This window comes from Epinephelus moara, chromosome 14 (genome assembly GCF_006386435.1).
Source record: "Epinephelus moara isolate mb chromosome 14, YSFRI_EMoa_1.0, whole genome shotgun sequence".
NCBI lineage: Eukaryota > Metazoa > Chordata > Actinopteri > Perciformes > Serranidae > Epinephelus > Epinephelus moara.
In genome coordinates this window covers 10942035-10962749 of record NC_065519.1, presented here as the reverse complement: position 1 = coordinate 10962749, position 20715 = coordinate 10942035, and the positions used below count along the sequence as shown (strand labels likewise).

Below are 20715 nucleotides of genomic sequence, written 5' to 3'. Positions count from 1 at the left end.
ATAGAATAATGTACTGAAGGAGACTGTTGTGCCATCACATTTTTTTGTGGTTTGAGAGCAAAGATCCAGTCGCCGCTGTGCAAAACTCCGCAATACAATTACGTCCGAAAAACCCCGGAGGAGTGCTTCGCAAGGAGTCTTTGAAAGCAGCCGAGCCTGGCGTAAAACCGGAGAGAGCAGGCAGCACGGCCGCAGCACCCACCCCCCCCGCCCGCCGTGAACGAATATTCAAATATTCATTATAAATTCTGCCGAAGGTCCAAATGTTAAAAAATGGCATTCGGGACAGCCCTAGTGAGTAAGTTTCTGAGGACTATCTGCCACACTGGCGGGTAAATGTTGTACCAAAAGTAGTCATTTAATAAAAAAACTAAGCTGAGTCTTGACTGCTCCTCTATCAGTGTTGGAGGTTGACACGCACACACGTGTTTTTACTTGCATCATGCCTCAGAAATGACTGTCTCAAGCGCTCGTAGCTCGTAGGCAACCTTAGCTGATCTGCTAAACTGTCTCTTTTCACCCATGCCATCGTTAGGCTAATGTTTAGCTGAGGGTTATGAGTTGCGCCCATACTTATGTAGTTAATAAAATGATAACACGGAGCCTCTGTAGTCTAATCCAAGATTGCAAACTCTTTATTGCCTCCCACTCTGTCAACGGTGGAACATTACAGCTTCACTCTTCTGTTCTTACCTTTCACAATAAAAGCCTGAGACACATACCCTGTATCACTGCTGAACACAGGAAACTAAACTCTCCACAGTATGAACAGTGGTTACATGAGCCTCAAAACCAGCCACAACTCAGCCCTGAGCAGAGTGACCGTCCTCTATTGACCAATCAGACTGCAGTGTTCACAGCTCCACCTTTTAGTACCAGATCTGTGTACTAGGTACCCCAACAGAGGGGGGACCAAACATGGGGACGGTACGGAACGGTTCCATTGGTATCATCCACAACTTTTCACAGTGGAAACGGAAAAAATGTTAACAGATCTGAGCTGAACCGCACTGTACTGCTTTGTGGAAACGGGGCTTTAATCACATGCTATAATGAGTTGTTCGATATGTTCAGATCAAGTTTGGTGAAAATTTTCAACGTACCTTTTAACATAATACCTTATTATCACAATAAAATGTACTGAAACAAACATGTATTTGACACAAAAAACAATTTAATATTATGGCTTGTAATAAAAATATGCTTGGGTTTTTTATCCACCAGTCCCCTTCACCAGTGAGTGAAACAGTTAATTTCAGACACTGCTGGTGATCAGCACATCTGGGTGATGCCTTCAAATATGTGTTAGCATGTTGGATATGTTTCAGTTGACATACACTAAAACAGTGGAGCAACACCGACACACCATCCTCATCTTATACACAACTCTCTCTGTTACTCAGGGGAACCATCATGCGGGTCTTTCAGCTCCGCAGTTTCATTTGGGCTCACCACAGAGTGATTGACATGCACGCCAATCAGGTGTTGTGCTGACATCAGCATATGTTGCCATCAGCGTACAGCTCAAAGTTTTCAGACAGAACTCACGCTTGTGAACTTTGGCTCTGTGTTACGTACATCAGTCTACAAACCGTGCATTCTCTGTGACCCCCCTCCTGTGATGGTTCGGTACAAACACACAACCCGTTACAGTCCCATAAATGTCAGAGATTATTTGCGCAGCACTCTTTCATCTAAATACACAGAGATGTCGAGAAATTTGGAGTTGTTCTGACCCTCTACAGCAACATCTGTGGTATTTTAATATCCGCTGCTGTTGTTGGAGCACAAACCCCTCTTTCAGTTCATTAGTATTCATGACGGCTCTCAGTACAGTTTGAGTGTGACTGCTGTCTCTGGCAGCAGGCTGATGAATGCTATCTGTTCTCTGTGGCCTGTATTATCTCTGCTGGTCTGACCCTCTGCCTGTTCTTGTGCCCCCTCCAGCAACAAGCCAAACCCCAACCAGCTGAGCAACAATGTAAAACCAGCTCTGGTGAATGGAGCAGCAGTCGCAGGTGTCCCAGGGGTCCCTGGGGTCCCTGGGGTCCCTGGGATCCCTGGGGTCCCTGGGGTCCCAGGCGTCCCAGGGGTCCCAGGGGTTCCAGGGGTCCCAGGGGTCCCAGGACCTCCAGGCTCGGCGCAGCAGACTCCCGGCCTCGGCAGAGCCTGTGAAAGCTGCTACAGTAAGTCATGCACATAAGTAACACTGCTGTCATGTAACTGCTGTTTCTTTGCTTATTGAATAAAATAATTACAAGTATCAGCCTGATTTTAGATGAATCCAGTCTTGTTGAACTGTAGTTGATGAACTTTGGATAATTGCTTTGGCATTCACAGGTGCAATCTTGTTTAAAAGAGGCTGTTGCATTCTGAGTTCCTTCACCTTGAGCGAAAAACAACCTTAAAAAGTTATTATGTAAGAGTCTGTTTACTGATAAATGTATTCATTCACAATCTTTTTCTTTACACTCAAGGCGCAGTTTGACATCTGAGGTTTTTAAAATGTCAGAGAAAGTTAAAGGAAACGAGAGGTTGTCATCTTAAATTTACCAATACTCTAAATCACTAAGCCGCAGTTTATAAATGTAACCACAGTGGAAATTTTTTTATGAGCAAATTGCTGGTTTAGTGTGCACACAGGGACAAAACAAAGAGAAAAAGGTTTTATTTCTTAATTTAACCAGCCTATGGATGAACTCCAAAGTCTCTGTTGTTAATGTGACGATGCTGTGCTGTTTAAAGCCTGTTTACATCTTAACTTGCAAACACAAGAGCTAAACATCCTTAATGTCATTTGTATTTGGAATTTAGTATACATGCAGTATCTGTTTCTATGGCTTTCATTCTTCTTAATTTTGAAACTTAAAGGGACACTTCACCCCAAAATCAAAAAACATGTTTTCCCTCTTACCTGTAGTGCTATTTACCAATCTAGATTGTTTTGGTGTGAGTTGGAGTGTTGGAGATATCGGCCATAGAGATGTCTGACAGCTGACAATCAGCTGTTGCTGCTGCACTGAAGAACTGTTAGCATGAGCTAACGTAGCAGCAGTGGCTAACATCCAACCCTGAGCCATTTAAACAGTCCCAACAATATCCCGCCAACACCGAAATGGCACGACTGTCATTACATTGCTGTTGGGTAAAGCTAACCGTGTAAAGGCACGAACATACTCGGGCCGAACGTACGCGGAATGGACTCCGCGGAGGTCCGCGCGGACTCAAAGCGGACGTCTGCAAGCCCTGTGCACGCAAAGCTCAGATTTTACGACCGCGCGGACTCCGCTCCACGCACCAGTGACTGCTTGGCATGTATTTTTCACATCGCGGGGATTTTTCACAGACATTTTTACAAGAAACTACAACGCGGAAGTGCGCTCGACTATGAAAGCCCGAATGACTGCGGACATTCCTCGCGGAGTCCATTCCGCCCGAGTATGTTAGGGCCTTAAGGGGCCGTACACATGCCGCATCTTTAACCATCTGGAAAATGCCAGGTCGTCAGGCACAGAGCACTACTTTTGTACCAGCTTTCAAAGTCGCAGTGGTAGGTTGTGTCTGATGTTGCTAAGCAACCTTAACAAGCATCGTATAGCCCACTTACCTGAAACCCTGAGTGCAGAGCTGATCTTCTTCCCGGCACTGTTTATAAGTGTGTAGGCCTATCGTCTGTGGGACAGATGTAAGGCTCTGGGTAGCCCTGCACTAACATGATCAACTTTTCCGTATTTATCAGACTGAATATTTACAGAAGAAGGTAAAGTTATTTGTCGGCTGTGATTGGTTGTTCCTTGTCATATGACGTGGTGCGTGCTGCTGGGTTTTCAAAAGTTGAACTTGGGAATGCATGCATGCTGCTCTGGCGTTTGAGCGCGCCTGTAACGCGGCTACATTGAAAACAATGAATTTGAGGGTGCAAAAAAAATGCAGCATGTGTACAGCCCCTAAAGCTAACAGTTAGCCCTGTCACTGTGTGTGTGTGTCTCTGTCAAGGAGGAGGGCCTGACCATGCAACATGCTGCATGCAGCTTTACAATGGAATGAGATTTTATACGATTAAATTAGTAAAATTAGCCGTAGAGCTGAAATTGCAACATCCTGGAGGAGCTGGTAATCTTAAGTAACCAGGTCAGGATTTCTGGAAAGAGACATTATTGTTGAGTCTTCCATCCGAAACAATCTATTGATAAATAGCACTACAGGTAGGAGGGTTAATATGTGTTAATAAGAGTTTGGGGTAAACTGTCCTGTTAACATCTAACAAAATATTCCAACAACCAAATACTGAACTGCTCATACAACTTGTAAACCTCCCTCTTGTGTTTTGTTTTCATTAACACACTGTTGCAAATGACCACTTATTTAAACCAAACATTAATTTAAGAGGATACATCTTCATTTTAAAACCAATAAATTAATGAGCACATACTGTCTGTGAGCGGCACACATTTGATATTGGATTCACAAATTGCAGAGGAGAGACAGAACAGCTTTACGTGCCCCGCAGCACAGAATTATTTGAGTTATTTTAGTGGTTGTAGTTAATTCAGTGATGAATGATTAAAGGTTGTGCTCTCGCTTGAATGCACATGAGCACGTGTTCATGATTATGTGTGGATTATGAGCCATTGTGGGCACGTTTGATATACGCGCGTGTGTGTGTGTGTGTGTGTGTGTGTGTTTGTGTGTGTAGCCAGCAGCTCCTACCAGTGGTACTCGTGGGGACCTCCCAACATGCAGTGTCGCCTGTGTGCTTCATGCTGGACCTACTGGAAGAAGTACGGAGGGCTGAAGATGCCAACAAGACTGGATGGAGAGAGGCCTGGACCCAACCGCAACAACATGGTACACACGCACACACGCTTCACTGGACATTTAGTTTATTTATTCTGCAAACAGCAGCCTTACTGTTTGCCTTAAAGCCTTACCGTACCCCTAACGGATGAGTTCATCCTCCAGAGAAAACCTTTTTCTTCTCATCCTCATGTAAGCTGAACCAACATAATTACGAATAATTTTATCAAGTAATGATTTTGGCTTGAAAATCTTAAGAAAAATTGACTTCAGATTGCTTATTATTTATCCACCAGCACCCCAAACACAAAGATATTCAGTTTATATATACTTTATATCATATATACTTTATTAATCCCCTGAGGGGAAATTCATTCTGTCATATATGACAAAGAAAAGCATCAAATCCTCACATCTGAGAAGCTGAAACCAGCAAATGTTTAATTTTTTTGTTGAATAACGAATTTAGCCTGTCAGTGGCAAAACCAAATACTTTCAGTGGAAGTAAAGTGATGATGCGAACATGACCCAAGTGGTTACGTTGCAGTCAATACTGGACCAATCTCAAGAAGTGTTGTTCCCATTCATTCATGTCATTTAGACATAAAACACAGAAAAATAGGGTCCACATTGAAAAATTCCACACTTGCCCCTTAAATAATCGTCTGAGCTCTGTGCATATCTGAAACAGTTTGTTAGCTTGCATGGATTCATTTCAGCGTTCCTCAAAAACAACATGACAATTCAGAACTTTTCTGTAATAGTAATTGCAAAAAGGTACCATAATAATAATAATAATAATCTAAATGTTCCTTAGACAAACACCGGTTCCTTGGGTCTATAACTACAGTAATTTATGGAGGTTGAACTGAATTCACTCTGTAACTCTCGACTAACTGTTTCACCTTAAATGTGTTTCTACATTCAACAGTTCTTACAGACTCTCAGATCACAACACTGTCCTCACACGTAGCCATAAAGCATGTTAATGTATAAATACTGTAAATGTGTGCATGCCATTTGTGTGTACTATGTCAACAAGCCAGATTAAGCACCACACACACTCTGAATATTTGCCAGCCTGATAAAGGGTGTATATATTCTTCAGCAGTAAATTATTAGCTGCTAAATGACTGTGGCTGTCTACATTAGCTGGGCCAGTGTGTTAAATGGACGATGCATTTTGGGACACATTCCAGTCAGCTCCTTTTTGCCAACCAGTATCGATAAATTCAAGTAATTAAATCCATTTTAGATGGCAGTATACTCCAAATGTTTTCTTTAGCACCAGGTGATGATTTGACCCGTCCCCAGTCCATCAGTGTTCATTGGCATCGCTCTACATTTCTCTAACTGTTCGTACCTCCAGAGCCCCCACGGCCTGCCCCTGAGGCACAGTGGCAGCCCCAAGTTCGCCGTGAAGACGCGACAGGCTTTCTACCTGCAGACCACCGGCCTGACGCGGATGGCTCGTCGCATCTGCCAGGACATCATCAGGCCGCGATTCCTGGCCAGGCACCCCTACCTCCCTGTCAACACAGCAGCCATCAAGGCAGAGTGTAAGAACCTCACACTGCACAAAGAGACCAGCTTTTCTTTGTTCTCACACGTAGACTGTGTTATCTATTCAAGTAATTATTTACTGTATTTGTGCTATAAATGTCTGCAGGTGCCCTGAGGTTGCCAGATGGGCCAAAAAAGCCTTTGCCACTGAAACCTGTGGAACGTAAACCTCTGGAGTCTGTGGTTCGGTATTTAGGTAAGAAGAAGCCGGTCGCCTGCTGCATCTCTCACTTTTGAGTTTGTCACTCTGTCAGTCCTCCACTTGGTTCAGACTGAAATATCTCAACAGTGATTTGATGGATTACCATGAGATTTTGTAAACTTTGTATAGACACCCTGCTCTCAGAGGATGAAGCCTGCTGATTTTGGTGATCCCCAGACATTTCCTCTCGCGCCACCATAACGTTGACATTTGTGGTTTTGAGATGTGAGATGATGTGAGATGATGTGAGATGTCTCATCAACTATTGGAAGGATAAGTTTGTGTATTTGCTGTACACATTCATGTTCTCCTCAGGATGGATGATGATCCCTTAGTGTTTCCTCCAGTGTCATCATGAGTTCAAAATATTAATTTGTTCTTTGGTTTATGACCAAACTGGCAAAACTAGTCATTTTCTCAGCTGTACTTTGTGTCTGGTGCTAATTAGCTCATGTTAGCACGGCAAAATATTGTAAGATGGTGAGTTTGGTGAACATTACCTGCTCACAGAGTCACTAAAATGACTGTAGACTGTTAGTCTTGTTGAACTTTGGTTGATATGATATTGTTTAATGATAACTTTGTAACAGTCTTTGATTAGTCATCAAAACGTTGCAGCATTAAAATCGTTATTTTTGCAAGTTAGACAGTGTGCAGGAGTTGTGTTCTGCTCGTCCCTCTCCTACGCACCTTTGTTCAAAGGGATACTTTGCCAATTTTCAACCAGGTCTGTGTCACTGCAGTGTAGGACGTGTGTGCAGATGAACCGTGCCATGAGCAAAAATCCGCTGGTTGATGTGGCATTTGGTGTCTTGTGTCATCCAGTGGATTTCAGCTATTGGAGGGGCAGGGAGCTCGGGGAGCTGGTGGCACGTGAGATGCTGTAACATCATTTATCTGCACACACTCACAACACCACAGCGACACAGACCTGGCTATTAATCAGGAAAGTATCCTTTTAACACGTTGTCCTCCTGTAATAAACACACATTGATCGTGAGACAATAATACGTGTGCTCTTTTTGAAGGATCAAAGCTACCATGGTCGTCTTACTGTACCTTCTGAAAGTACCTTTGTAAATATGTATGAAAGAACAAATATCTTGTTATTCTGAATACTGTGAGAACTCTGAGCTCTGAAAGACATTTTTGGTACCTTGAAATCAATACCAACCAAGTATCTTAGCTGTTTCTCGTCTTGTTCTGGCTCAACAGTTAGCTCATGATAACTTAATTCCTTCTTGTCTTGTAATCCTCCGTTGCTTCTTGTTGCTCTCTGCTTATCCAATGCTCCACTACATGGTTCGGCTTATTTGGTTATTATGTCTGTCACCACAGATGGAGCCCCCTCAGTGTAGGTAGGAAGGTTTCAGCTGATCACAGTAACAATACTACGTTAAACTGCCATGACATCAACTTCAACACGACACTTGCTGAATCTTTTCACAGGCAACCAAATATAGTGACGTCTGTGCTTGGTCAGCTGTACAGAGTAGTATACGGCATATATTTTTCATGGCTGCAATTTTTTTAAAAATCTGTGTCGAGTGAGTAATAATAATGTGGTCATTTAAAAATGGCAGGTTTGTGCACATCAGTGGTCTCATCAGTGGCCTGTAGTGTTTTTCACTTCACCTTCTAGTATTGATTCAGCACACTTGGAGCTGACCGTGGCCATACCATAAAAAGCACCAGTTACTGTCCGTAGCTTTTTTGCGAGTCGAGTCTTGTAGAGCTGTGCCGTACAATGCAGTATAAACGCAGTATGAACAACTACCCAAGTTACTTTTCTCCCTCCACCTCGCTTCATGTTTCTTCTCTCACCTTTTCACCTACAGAAGCACATCCCCGTCCAGCCAAACCCGAGCCCATGATTCGTGGAGCGTCCATCTCTACAGGCAGCCTGACGCCCATAAAGTCCTCCCCCATCCTCAACAATGGCTCACCCACGATCCTGGGCAAACGCACCTACGAACAGCACAACGGACTGGATGGTGAGTGAGAGGAGGAAGACAGTGTGCGTGTGTGTGTTTGTGTGTGTTTGCTTACTCAGCTTCAAAGTTTTCCACTTTCCTTGAACTTTATATGTTGAACCACAGGTACTTTTGCATCATGATAACAGAGCTTTTACATCTTGTACATCTTGAATGTCATCCTCAATTTATATTTGGATTTTAGCTTCCAAAATTAATTATTATAGAATATTGACACACTAGTTCGATTAAAACCCTGCTATATTAAAAATAAGCATCACATAAGATGTAAAAAATGTATTTTTCCCTCAAATGGGATCACCTAATCTAAATGAGACTTCTTAATTTAATGTTTTTGTTGTTTTTGGTGCAAATGTGGCTCTAAATGCAGTTGTTCATATGTATGAATTGTTAGAGTGGAATAGTGCTCTTGTCATTAGCTTTTAAACTAATTTTAATGTTTTTTTACAGTCTAATTTTAAATATCTTACCTTTATTAACACAAACAAAAAGTATTACTTTACACATAAATGTTTAAGATTTTAATATCTTCTGCTATACATTTATTAATGGATGTTTTAGAAGAGCATAAAGGCACATCTGAGCTCCGCAGCTCACTTTGACGGCTACAACACACCGCTGAGATCCATCGCCGAAGGGTTAAGAGTTTGTGTGGGGCTCTTATTTTTTTGGGTTATGTCCCACTTTCCCCTCTCCCTTGTGAAATGCGAGAGGGGAAGAGACAGACTGAGAGATCAAGAGAGTGAGAGTATGCCAGAGAAAGACAGAGAGAGAGAGAGAGAGGATCGCATCGGCCTTGCTGCTTTAGCTGGAGGCTACAGTCTATGTTGTCATGGTAACAGCGGAGAGGAGGAGGTGGAGGAGGAGGAGGGCTTGGTAAGTGTATCCTGAGGGAGAGCATCTCCACTGGTCTGTGAGCCCACCTCAGGCCCAGGCTGAGATAACACACCAGGGGCAGAGTTAGGCTGGAAAGCTGCCAGGATCAAGAATCAGGGATTAGCTTTTTTTTTTTTTTTTTACCATCAATTTATCAACTTAGTCATTCATATCAGATGTAATTGTCAGGAGACAGGGAGGGTTCCGACAAGTATTTTTATAGTATTATTTTTTAATTGGTTGTTGCAGTATTTCTTTTGTTTCAGTCTATAAGTCGAGACTTTGTTGTTTCCATTGAATTCAAACGGATCTTTTTATGCATCTGTGCCAGCGACAGCCGTGGCCAGAGGCGTTATATTTTCGGGTTGTCCAACCGTCTCATTCTTGTGAACTCAGTATCTCAGGAATGCCGTGAGGGGATTTCTTCAAGTTTGGCACAAACGTCCACCTGAACTCAGGGTGACTGGATTAGAATTTAGTGGTCAAAGGTCAACATGATCTCACAAAACATGTTTTTAGACATAGCTCAAGAACTCATGTGCTAATTGTGATAAAGTTTCACACAAATGTCTCAATAGGATGTAGTGATGACATTTTATATCCAAAAGGTCAAAGGTCAGCTTCTCTTTGACATCACAGTGTTCTGCAAAAACACTTTCTGCCCATTATTCAACATAACCCAGCAACAGAAGGGGAGACATTTGGGCGGATACTGAATTGATGACACTAAAAATTGTTACGCACAGAAACTTTGCACACTAATTACCATGCGTACAACGCAGCTGCATGTGGGGATGGAGCTGTCCTCCCTCTCTGTCTCCACATCCTCCACCTCTTCATCATCCACCTGAATATTACTACCTGACCTGTTGAAAGTGAGATATCTGGGTCATGAAATGATTCTTGGCAGCCTGTTCCTCTGTCTTGTCTCAGCTGTGTCCCGCTGCCACATTTTCTTCACTGATTCTTGGTCAAACATCTCCATAGGCTCTGACGGATGCGAAAAACGCAGAAAATTGAACCTGTTCAGAAAGTTTTAATGATGGATGAAAGTTTCGGACTCATGAGACAATTTTGGAAGAAAAAAACAGACCTTTAATTTTGGGTGTCCGCCTTGAAACTGTGGTGTAGATTTTCTGTGCTGCCGGGTTGAAGATGTGTGTGAAGCATCCATGTTTTAGCATATGTAGCTTCTTTGCAGCAACATTCATATTTGAAGAATTGTCTGCAGTTGTGGCTACATATGAGTCTGGACAGGTGTGGGTGTAACTGCATCCTGACTGGTTGGCGGAGGCAAACAACAGCAAGGCAGTAATTCTAGTTTAAATTAACTCTTCTGTACAGGGGCTGGAACTTAAAGGAATAGTTTGGGAAATCTGTTTAATTGCTGGCTGAGAGTAGGTGGAAACCACTTTTGTGTCTGTGCTGTAAAGTGGAAACAGACAACTTTCCAGCTTTCCTGCCCCAAGCTTTTCCAAGCGGTATTATTGTTGGCGCTGCTCTTGCAAAGATAACCGGATTGTTTTCCTCAGAGCTGAGCAGCTACCAGCAACACAGGACACACTGCATTTTGTTTATACTTCAGTTGTTTCAACATCTGCCATTTCTGTTACTGGGTATAGTGACCGCAAACAACTTACCTTGATACTCTCTGGTAACTGGGGGTGGCGGTGCTTCCCATTTGTACTTGAAGTGAACCTCACCAACCCTGACCTCAAAATCCAAGATGGCTGCTCCGCACATCAACAGTAGTTAAAGTTGTAGTATTATACTGTTTAATAGCACTTGTGTCATACACACAATGTCCAACTTCTATCTGTGGATGTGTTTACCATGTTAATATGTGCAAAATACCGTTTAATGCAGTTTTATCAGCTGGTTGTGCTAACAGTGGCTAACCTGGATTGATCTGGTATTGCTTACAACATCCTGGTTTTCCAACTGGTTGTTCTGGAATGACATCAGCTTTTGTGTGACGTCATTCCCAGCTCTGACCTCAGACTTTTAAGGGAAATGGAGTTCAGCATCGCTACTAATAGCTACCGGGGAAAACAGAAGCTGTCCTCTTCCTCTTCTGGCTGCTCATTGGTTGACGCACTTCCTTTGTGCACCTTGACTTTCTCGGGAGATCGTTCCCAGTGGCAGACAGAATTGCATTGTGAAAACAAGGCTTATAGGGAGCCAGTCTAAACACTAATGGTATCATTATTCTGTACCTATTACGTAGTGCAATCCACAGTCACATCATAAACATAATTGAAAGCGAAAAACTTGTGTATTTCCTCTTTATGTAGGGAGCAAGAAACAGGAAGTGATTAGCTTAGCTTAGCATGAAGACTGAAATCGGGGGGAAACAGCTGCCTGGCTCTGTACAGAGTTCAGAAATCCCCCTACTGGTACTAGTAACGTTTACTGATAAGCATGTTGTATTTTGTTTGTTTAGTCTTTAAACTAAAATTAATTCCAAAACAACATATTGTGGCTGTAACTTTGTTTTCTTCTCTTTATTTGCGTTGTCAGACCCCACACGTGTATTGGAGCACATGGTACATTACTTACAATAGATGTTGTCAAGCAAGCGCGCTTTTTTTTGCCATATTTTTAAAAAATGAAGCTTTTGTCCGAGTCAGATTGTCAACAACATAATAGTGAATATTTATAAAGATAATCTTAGTGTTAATTGGTATGTGGCAGATACAGGCTGCTGATTGTGTCCGTACAAAACAATTGAAGAGGAGAGTGTGTTAACTGTCGATAAAGGGGTTGATTCAAAACTGTCCTTTACATTACACAATTGTTTACTCAATGCTGTTTATTAGATCTTTCTCAATAAAAAAGAAAGATGTGATTAGTGGACATTGATTACCTGGAGTGCTGTAAACATTGATGAGCTCTGACTGGAAACACAGAGGAGGCAGTGAAACCAGAAACCTGAGAATTGTGGGAAGATTTTGTGGGTGTATTTTTCCCCACAGTGAGCAGGTGAAAACAATCAAACATTAAGGCAAAAACAGTGACATGAATAAAAAGGTTTAATCATGAGAAATTAGTACTCTATGGAGCCACCAGGGGGCAGAAGATTTGATCCTTTAGTAAACCTGTGCCAGTGTCAGTGGTCTGATGTGTGTGTGACCAACATCTCCGGTCCTCTTCCTCCTCTGTAGGCTCTAAATCCAAAGTCCTGGCTCCACAGTGGGACATCATGGCCAAACGTCTGAGTGAGGCCGGGCGGCCCTCGGTCTCCCTGCAGGACGAGGTACATGAACTGGACTGAACACTCTGTGGGAACGACCTCTACTACAAACCCTGGTGAGGTGAGACACACTGATGATGAGCTCTGTCTGTTTGAATTAATCAAACATTATTAGAGACCTTATAATGAGCTGCCGAATACTTCTATATGATTTATGTTCTATTAGAAGCGAACATGATTTCTTTCACTGCTCATAAACGCTCTCCTTTGTGTCTCTTCTGCAGCAGAGGGTGACATGAGATGGAAAGGCATTTTCCAATGAACCATAGCCAAGGGCAGCTGAGGAGACGACAGCATTGGCCACCTTCCTTCAGTCAGTACGGGTCTGTCACACTGCTGAAGACCAATCGATTATTGATCAGTTTGGCTGTGGTCAATCAGAAGATGAGCCTGACTGTACAGGACTGTGTTTATTACTTACATTTCTTGTTATTACTGTTATTGTAATTATTGTTATTGTTATTATAATTTTTTTTACCAACTATAACTCCGCTTATTGTTTGTCGATCAAACGATGGAACTTCTGAAGTTTCATGAAAAATGCTTGCAGAGCCCTGTGGAAAAGGGTGGAAGGACTGTAACATAAGCCACTTGCATCTTCTCTGTTTTTTTGTTTTTGTTTTTTAACAAGTTAAATTCAACAAGGAGACGCACTTTTATTTCAGCGACACGAGTTAACTCCTTGTCTTTTGTTTCAACGAATTTGAATGCTTTACGGGAAATCTTATGTTTTGTGAGCCGGCCCCACTCTTCGGCCAGAGAGGTTTAACTTATTGAGAAAGACTTGCTGTTTTTTCTACCTTTTTCACAAGTAATGCATCTATGCTTAGATAATGTAATTAAAAAAGATAATTGATTTTCCCTCTTCTGTTGGTGTCTGTGCACAGAGGTGAAAGGTGCTTTCCTCCTCACACAGGTATGCAAACAGGGTATATGCAAAACTCATTCCAAACTGCTTTATATGTTTTTAAAAAATATCAGTGTTATAAAAGATTAAATGCACAAACACAGCCATGTTTTGTAAACAAACATCAAAAAAACAACTAAAAAAAGCAGGAATGTGTTCTGCTTTCATGTCCCGTCATTTTGTCTTGAATGTGTTTATCCTGAAGTTCATTAGTAGCCTTTTTTTATTGATTACAACTCCTCACTTGCATATAAACATCAGTCAAAGTGGTTCATAGAAATGGTAGAAATCAGAAACTATACCAATATCCAACACATCATTTTAACTCCAGCTTGTGAAGGGCTCGTCACATGGGTAAAGTATACTCTCAATCAAAAAATGTAAAATGCAAGTCTCCCCTTAAAATACAACCCAGACATACTGTAGGGTTTGTGCAAAGCATAAAATGCCTTTATTTTACATGGCAATATAGATCAAAAATTCTCTTAATTTTTTTTATTATTTTTTTTAACATGGCCATACAGATTTAAAAGGCCGTCATTCTTTTTTTATTTTAATTTTATTTTGTTTTTAATTTTAATGCCAATATAGATTAAAAAGAACCTTTTAGATTTTTAAAATTTTACATGGCAACATAGATCAAAAATATTATTTTTATTTTTTTAATTTTTAATTTAAATTTTTTTTTATTTTATATGGCAATATAGATTAAAAAGACCCTTTTCATTTTTTTTAATTTCATTTTTAAAATTTTACATATCAATATAGATTAAAAAGACCCTTTTTTCCTTTTTTAAAATTTTACATATCAATATAGATTAAAAAGACCCTTTATAAATAGTTACTATATTACCATGTAAAATAAAGGTATTTTAATTTTTGCTAAAACCCTACAGTTTGTCTCGGATTGTTTTTGAAGGAGACCTGCATTTTACATTTTTTGGTTGAGAGTACACTTCACTCAAGTAATGAGCCCTTCACAACATGAAATAAACACAGTGCTCCTGAAGTATCTAAAGAGCACCTGTATGTGACCACTAAGACCCAGCAGTGCTTCTACACCCTTGTCTTCACATTATTTTTATTGTATCAGTTACTATCCTACAGATATTAAGCTTAACCATTAATTCTCGAACTTGGAAACAGCTGTAGTGACGATGATGATAATGAACTTTAAAGGCTGGGTCTTTTAAAACGGGTACAAAGTGTTTAACATTGGAAAATCAAGATAAAACAATTCAGTGCAATAACTTGAATAAAATAAAACACCCAACATAAAATGATAAATGGTAAAATAAACAGAACAGCTAAAGTGTATTAGAAGTAAAAACTTAGACAAACAAGCCATATCAATTAAATGCTTGTTTTTTGTTTTTTCCCCGAAAGATGGGCTTTAAGAAGTGATTAAAATGATGTCTCAATTTCAAAGCCCCTTTATTTGCTTAGATATGTCAAACATATGCAAATCAAACAACATTTTCCCTAAGACAGCTTGTTATAGCTGAAAGATGTTGTGCCAGTGCAGATCACGAGAGCCCCTAATGAGCCAGCTCCACTGTAAGGCCAGTGTCTTTAAGTAAAAGTCTCTGATAGGAGCGTCTTTATCGAGCAACATGTTGGCTGGAGTCCTGGACCTGTTGGTCAGGAGACAGATATTCTAACGGCAGTCATAGTTTCCTGATACATTTAGGGTTCAGGTATCAATTTCAGGTTGCGGGGGCAGCAGGCCAAGCAAAGCACCCCAGACGTTCCTCTCCCCAGCAATGGTTTCCAGCTCGTCCTGGGGGACCCCGAGGTGTTCTCAGGCCAGATGAGATATATAATCCCTCCAGTGTGTTCTGGATTTGCTCCGGGGCCTCCTACCAGTGGGACGTGCCTGAAACACTTCTAACAGGAGGCACCCAGGAGGATCCTGATCAGATGCCTGAACCACCTCAACTGACCCCTTTCGATGATCAGATGCCTGAACCACCTCAACTGACCCCTTTCGACTCGAAGGAGCAGCGGCTCTACTCTGAGCTCCCTCCAGATGTCCGAGCTCCTCCCCCTATCTCTAAGGCTAAGCCCAGAGACATGGCTTAGGTTGGCCTCATGAGATTCACCCGTAAAGAGCCTTTGAAGTTATCTATAAGATCTTTAAATCAATCTTAGAACAATTTGAGTCAGTGTGAAGTGACCAAAAGGTGTGTAATAGGAAAAAATCCTTTACTGAATGTATGGTGTGTAGTAATGTGTAGTATGCAGTATGCAAAGCAAGGCATACCTGCGGTTAGTGTTTGAAATATGAGGAAGAGGAATAATGAAAAGAGGAACAAACACAAGATGAACATACCTTTATTGCTACACAAATCACTCTAATAGATAGAAAAATGGAAGAACATGAGTGTGTTTCACTCAAATGAGCATACTAAAAACAACATGAACAAAATGAAAATATTTATCACTTTGTGGAAGCATCACCGGCTGCACATACAGCTGGGAATCTTTTCCATTCACCTCTCAGCTGCACTCATATGTAATTTGGTGGTTTCTCTCAGTTTTCCTTTCAAACTCTGTCAGATAGTATGCAAAAAACTGCAATCGTCATTTCTCTAAATATGTTCAAGTCCAGGTTTTGGCTCCAATTAGAGCCTCTCTGTCTGAGATTGTTTGCACTCTGGACAAACTCAATATTTATAGTTCCCGCTCACACTTACAGCTGAATGATCTCAGCTGTTATTTTCTGTTTGAGTCCACTCATCTGTAGGTCGATGCTGATCTCTAACGTAATGATTCTGAGTGAGCTCCCCTCCTCTCTTTACAAGGCTCTGTGGGATACAGCATCTGTAAGGTATTTCTCAGTATCTACCATTAACGTCCATATGATATCAGATTTGGTTAGTGAGCATACAGATAACGTTATTACACTGGAGCTTTAAATCACTGAGCGACCGCTCATGTCCTGCTGAAAGGGACATTTACCTTTGAAGACCACTTAAAACTAGAAAGAATGAAGACAGTTATCAGGGTCGATATTTCAGGTACATCCTGTGTTACATTATTATATATCATCAGGTTTAATCAATTTATCCAATGTACTCTGACTGCTGCATATTTTATCAGAGTGGGCAGTGTCATTGTTGTAAATCCACAGTGGAGCAACCATGAGCTCATCATGCACCAGGAAAGTGGTGGGAAATAACGAAGTACTTGTACTTAAGTATTTCTATTTTCTGCTACTTCATACTTCTACTTGTCTACATCTCAAAAGGAAATGTATTTCACTCCACTGCATTTATCCAACGATTTCAGTTATATATAAATAAAAAGACACTTTATTGTCGTGATAGGCGTACAATGAAATTATGTTTGGCAACTTTTAGTGACCAGCAGCAATAAAAAAAAAAAGGATAAAAGAAGATAAAGAAGAAAAAAAGTTAAAAACAAGGTCATAAAATAAAAACAATAAAAAAAGGTATTGCACAAAAAATGTAGTAATCGTAAAAAAAATTTAGTTAATCAGTTTAGTTATGAATTACTTTAAAGATTCAAATTAATAACACAAAAAATGTTAAAATTAATTATGATGTGTAGATTATGATAGGACTTTATTGATCCCTTTGGGGGAATTCACAGAATTACCCAGCAGTATGTAAAGTAATCAAAATGAACTCCACCTTTACCAGCTGCAACATAAAGTGATGAATACATACCATAAAACTTCAATTAAACGCCCAGTCTCTTTTACTAGCCTGATGTGGCGACACATTTTGACTAATAAAGGCCTGTCTGAATTAGAAGCCTGGTCTCGTTGCCATGTAGTTCATTTTTATAGAAGTTCTATGGATGCATAAAACAAGGTTCGTGACTACCCACTTGAGCTAACATGAGTTAGCTGTTTTTATTGCACATACAGATATAAATGTTTAAACCTCTGTTGGCATAGAGATGCTACACATCGTTAGCTCGCTTAGATTCTCCACAATTCAATCATTAGGTTAATTTTACTGAAACCATGAACACCAAAAAATAATTCATTCAGATTTACCTGCATTGTAAACAAGAGAGACGAAAAAGAAAGTGGTGACTCATTATCTCTCAAGAGGTCATAAAGTTAGAATATGTGTCGGTTCCTCGATAACCCTCTGAGTTATTTGCATTACTTTGATCAGTAAGAGTTCACTGATCGACACAGCCACAAGGGATTTTCCATAAAAATGAATCCAAATTGCAAATATTAATTTATATTAACAGGATAAAGTCACGTGTCGGTATTCTACGGTCCCCAGGTGCCGTAAAACAAGTATCATAACACATAGCAAAAGCTGAGATGCTACGCTAGGCTAGGCTACCTTTTAGCAGACTACAGTTTGGCTATTTTTATTTGTCATGACTGGATTTAAATACCTTATTTAGTTGGACATACTTAAATACCAAGATGTTAATTCGTTATCATTGATGTATTGTAATTACAGGAAACCAGGAGGGTGAAAGTAAGTAAAATTAGCTTTAGCTAAAGCCAGCAATGGCTCTCTCAACAGCTAGCGTCAACTGGATTTGGCTCTCCTGCTTTGACTTTTTAGTTTGTGGCTGAGTTTTTTAGAAGGTGAAAATCTGATTTATATCATAAAAATTGTGATGAGAAGATCTAAAGTTGAAGCTACAGCTAGTTGTCGGTTGGCTTAGATTAGCTAGAAATTGGGGAAAAGGGCTGTTTGCGTTTTTAAAGCACTAACTATCTAAGCTAAATCAAATGGTTCATAATTGATGTTATTCGAAACCTAATTTTTATACAAGTAATATTCATATTGGTTTTTAAAAAATCTGATTGTATTTCCCATCTTTGCTGAGCAACAGTTTTGTGTGAAAGGCATTAAAGGTCTGTCCAATATGGACGTCTGTCCCAAATATAAGCCCTTTGAGTTCAGTGATTTAAGCAAATAATAGCCTGGACTAGTAATTGAGGTTTACGGTATAATACAACAATATACAATATTCTGAAATGGTCCATTCTGCATAATGACTGCTTTTACTTTTGGCACTTTAAGTTTATTTTGATGCCAAACCTTTTGCACTTTTATTCAAGTTAATTTTTGAATGCAGGACTTGTAACAGAATATTTCTACACTCTGGTGGTGTTACTTATTATTGGTTCATTGTAATTAGATAAGATAGAACTTTATTTATTTTAACTTTATTCAGAAAATTGCTGTGCAGCAGTTGCGATACAAAGACTGCAATACAGTATACAAAAGACTGTGGTGCAAAATATAAAACTAGCTAACTGCAAAGTGCAAATAAGGTGTGATAAAACAATATACACAATGCCAAAAACTGGTTACCAGTATGGATGATAAATATACTGGGGTACTTATAAATAGGTTTATAGCCTACAGTGTCAAATCTGAGGTAGTTAGTGTAAGACTTCAAGAGTGCAGGAGCAATTATTTTGTTAGTGACCTAAAGTTAAAATCAGATCACCGATGCTATATGTCAGCATAGAGTTTCTAAGCTCCTCCTAAAAGTCTGTAATATTAACTAAATAACTGTGGTCAAGACCTTAAGGTCAGTAAGGGATAAACAGGAAAGTATTTTATGAGTGTCCAGCCACTGACTTCCTGTAATAACTGATGGCAAGTCCTTACCTAAGCACTAGTTTGTAACTGTTTATAGCAGAAACTCATCACATGACTAAACCACCTGACCTTAATTTAATAAAGGAAGTATTTTGAGAGTGTATTATAGTGACGTATCACTGACGTTAATGATACTGATAACGATACATTTGGGTTTCAGGCTGCTATACATCTAACAAACACTCTTGGCTCTCTCCAAAACAAACATACAGAGAAAGAGACATTATTAGAGGCGCAGGTGACATCTCTTCTTGTGTCACTGGATAGGTGTGAGGGTTCACACCTCTTCTTCAAACTCCTAAAATATTCATCCCACTGGAAGCCTAGTGAGAATAAAGAGGTTTACTACAAAGGTCTGAAAGCGTGGGGAAAACAACAGGAAGTCTTTGAAAGTTTCAGAACAATAGTCTGAATGGGAACAAGGAAAATGGGTGTTTATGTATGTTTTCAGGGAATCAAATATATTTGAGCTAGAAATTCATGTTACCCTCAGAGTGTGGCACACTGCAAGTATACAGCTTAACTGGCTCCACACACCTGCAGCAAATTGTGTGAATGAGGGTAGTAATTACCTCACCTTACCTGATCTGAGATTTTAAAGGCAAATTTCTTACAACCAGTGAAAATTACATATCCCCTGTTGGGATGTTTGTGTAATGGTAGCCATTTTTAACATGTTTTCTAACTCTTGTTCTGTATTTGGATAATATATAGCAGGAACACACGAATAAGTGGTTAAAAATAGTAGGTTATTCCAGTAATTTACTTAAATTATGTGGTAACACCTTATTTTATCCCTCCCTGTTTGGCCTTAATAAACAGCAGGCCTATATAAATAATTAGTAAATGGTTAAGAACACACTTCAGGGAAAACACAGTATCAAAAAACATTTTTTTTCTTCAATTTGTTAATAGTTACCATAAAAACAACATTTTTAACGTACGTACGTAAAATATTATTCATAAAAGGTAAGTGACATAAAAGTAGCTTAAAAACTCACACTCCACATGACAAAAGCTGAGATGCTAAGCTAGGCTAGATTACCTTTTAGCAGGGACAAGTTTGGCTGTTTTATGTGCCGTAACTGAATTTAGATACCCTTTGTAGCCAGACAACATACTAAGTTACCAAGGTGTTTGCTGCTTATCACTGATATATTTTAAATATGGGAAACTATGAGAGGATAATGTAGCCTAAGTCAATTTAGCTTTAGCTAAGGCTAGCTATGGCTCTCTTACTAGCTAGCTTGAATTGGATTTGGCTCTCCTGCTTTGACTTTTTAGTTTGTCACTAAATTTTGTACTAACTAATAATTTGACAATCCATTTCTTTGAACTGATATATTTTATATCATAAAAGTTGAGGCTACAGCCTGCTGCCGGTTAGCTTAGCTTAGCTAGAACTGGGGAACAGAGAGGTGTTGGCATGGCAACCAACCCTTTGTTCCCTAGCTAGCCTTGGCTCTCTCACCAGCTAGCTTGAGTTGGATTTGGCTCTGAATTTTGTA

The 20715-nt window shown here is 40.1% G+C and overlaps 1 protein-coding gene across 7 annotated transcripts in view; it reads left to right on the top strand.

Annotated features, from left to right (window-relative positions):
- mta1 (metastasis associated 1) overlaps positions 1-13546 on the top strand; it is a 75886-nt gene extending 62340 nt beyond the window's left edge. The window contains exons 12-19 of one of the 7 annotated variants that reach the window (XM_050061721.1): positions 1948-2018; positions 2118-2186; positions 4697-4848; positions 6167-6356; positions 6467-6556; positions 8401-8556; positions 12597-12746; positions 12910-13546. In XM_050061721.1, coding sequence (XP_049917678.1) covers positions 1948-2018; positions 2118-2186; positions 4697-4848; positions 6167-6356; positions 6467-6556; positions 8401-8556; positions 12597-12706 — 838 coding nt within the window. In that variant the 3' untranslated portion in view covers positions 12707-12746; positions 12910-13546. Of the gene's footprint in view, positions 1-1947; positions 2187-4696; positions 4849-6166; positions 6357-6466; positions 6557-8400; positions 8557-12596; positions 12747-12909 lie in introns of all 7 variants that reach the window. The other 6 variants (XM_050061720.1, XM_050061719.1, XM_050061718.1 and 3 more) reach the window with 6 other exon arrangements.
- Positions 13547-20715: the final 7169 nt, after the last annotated feature.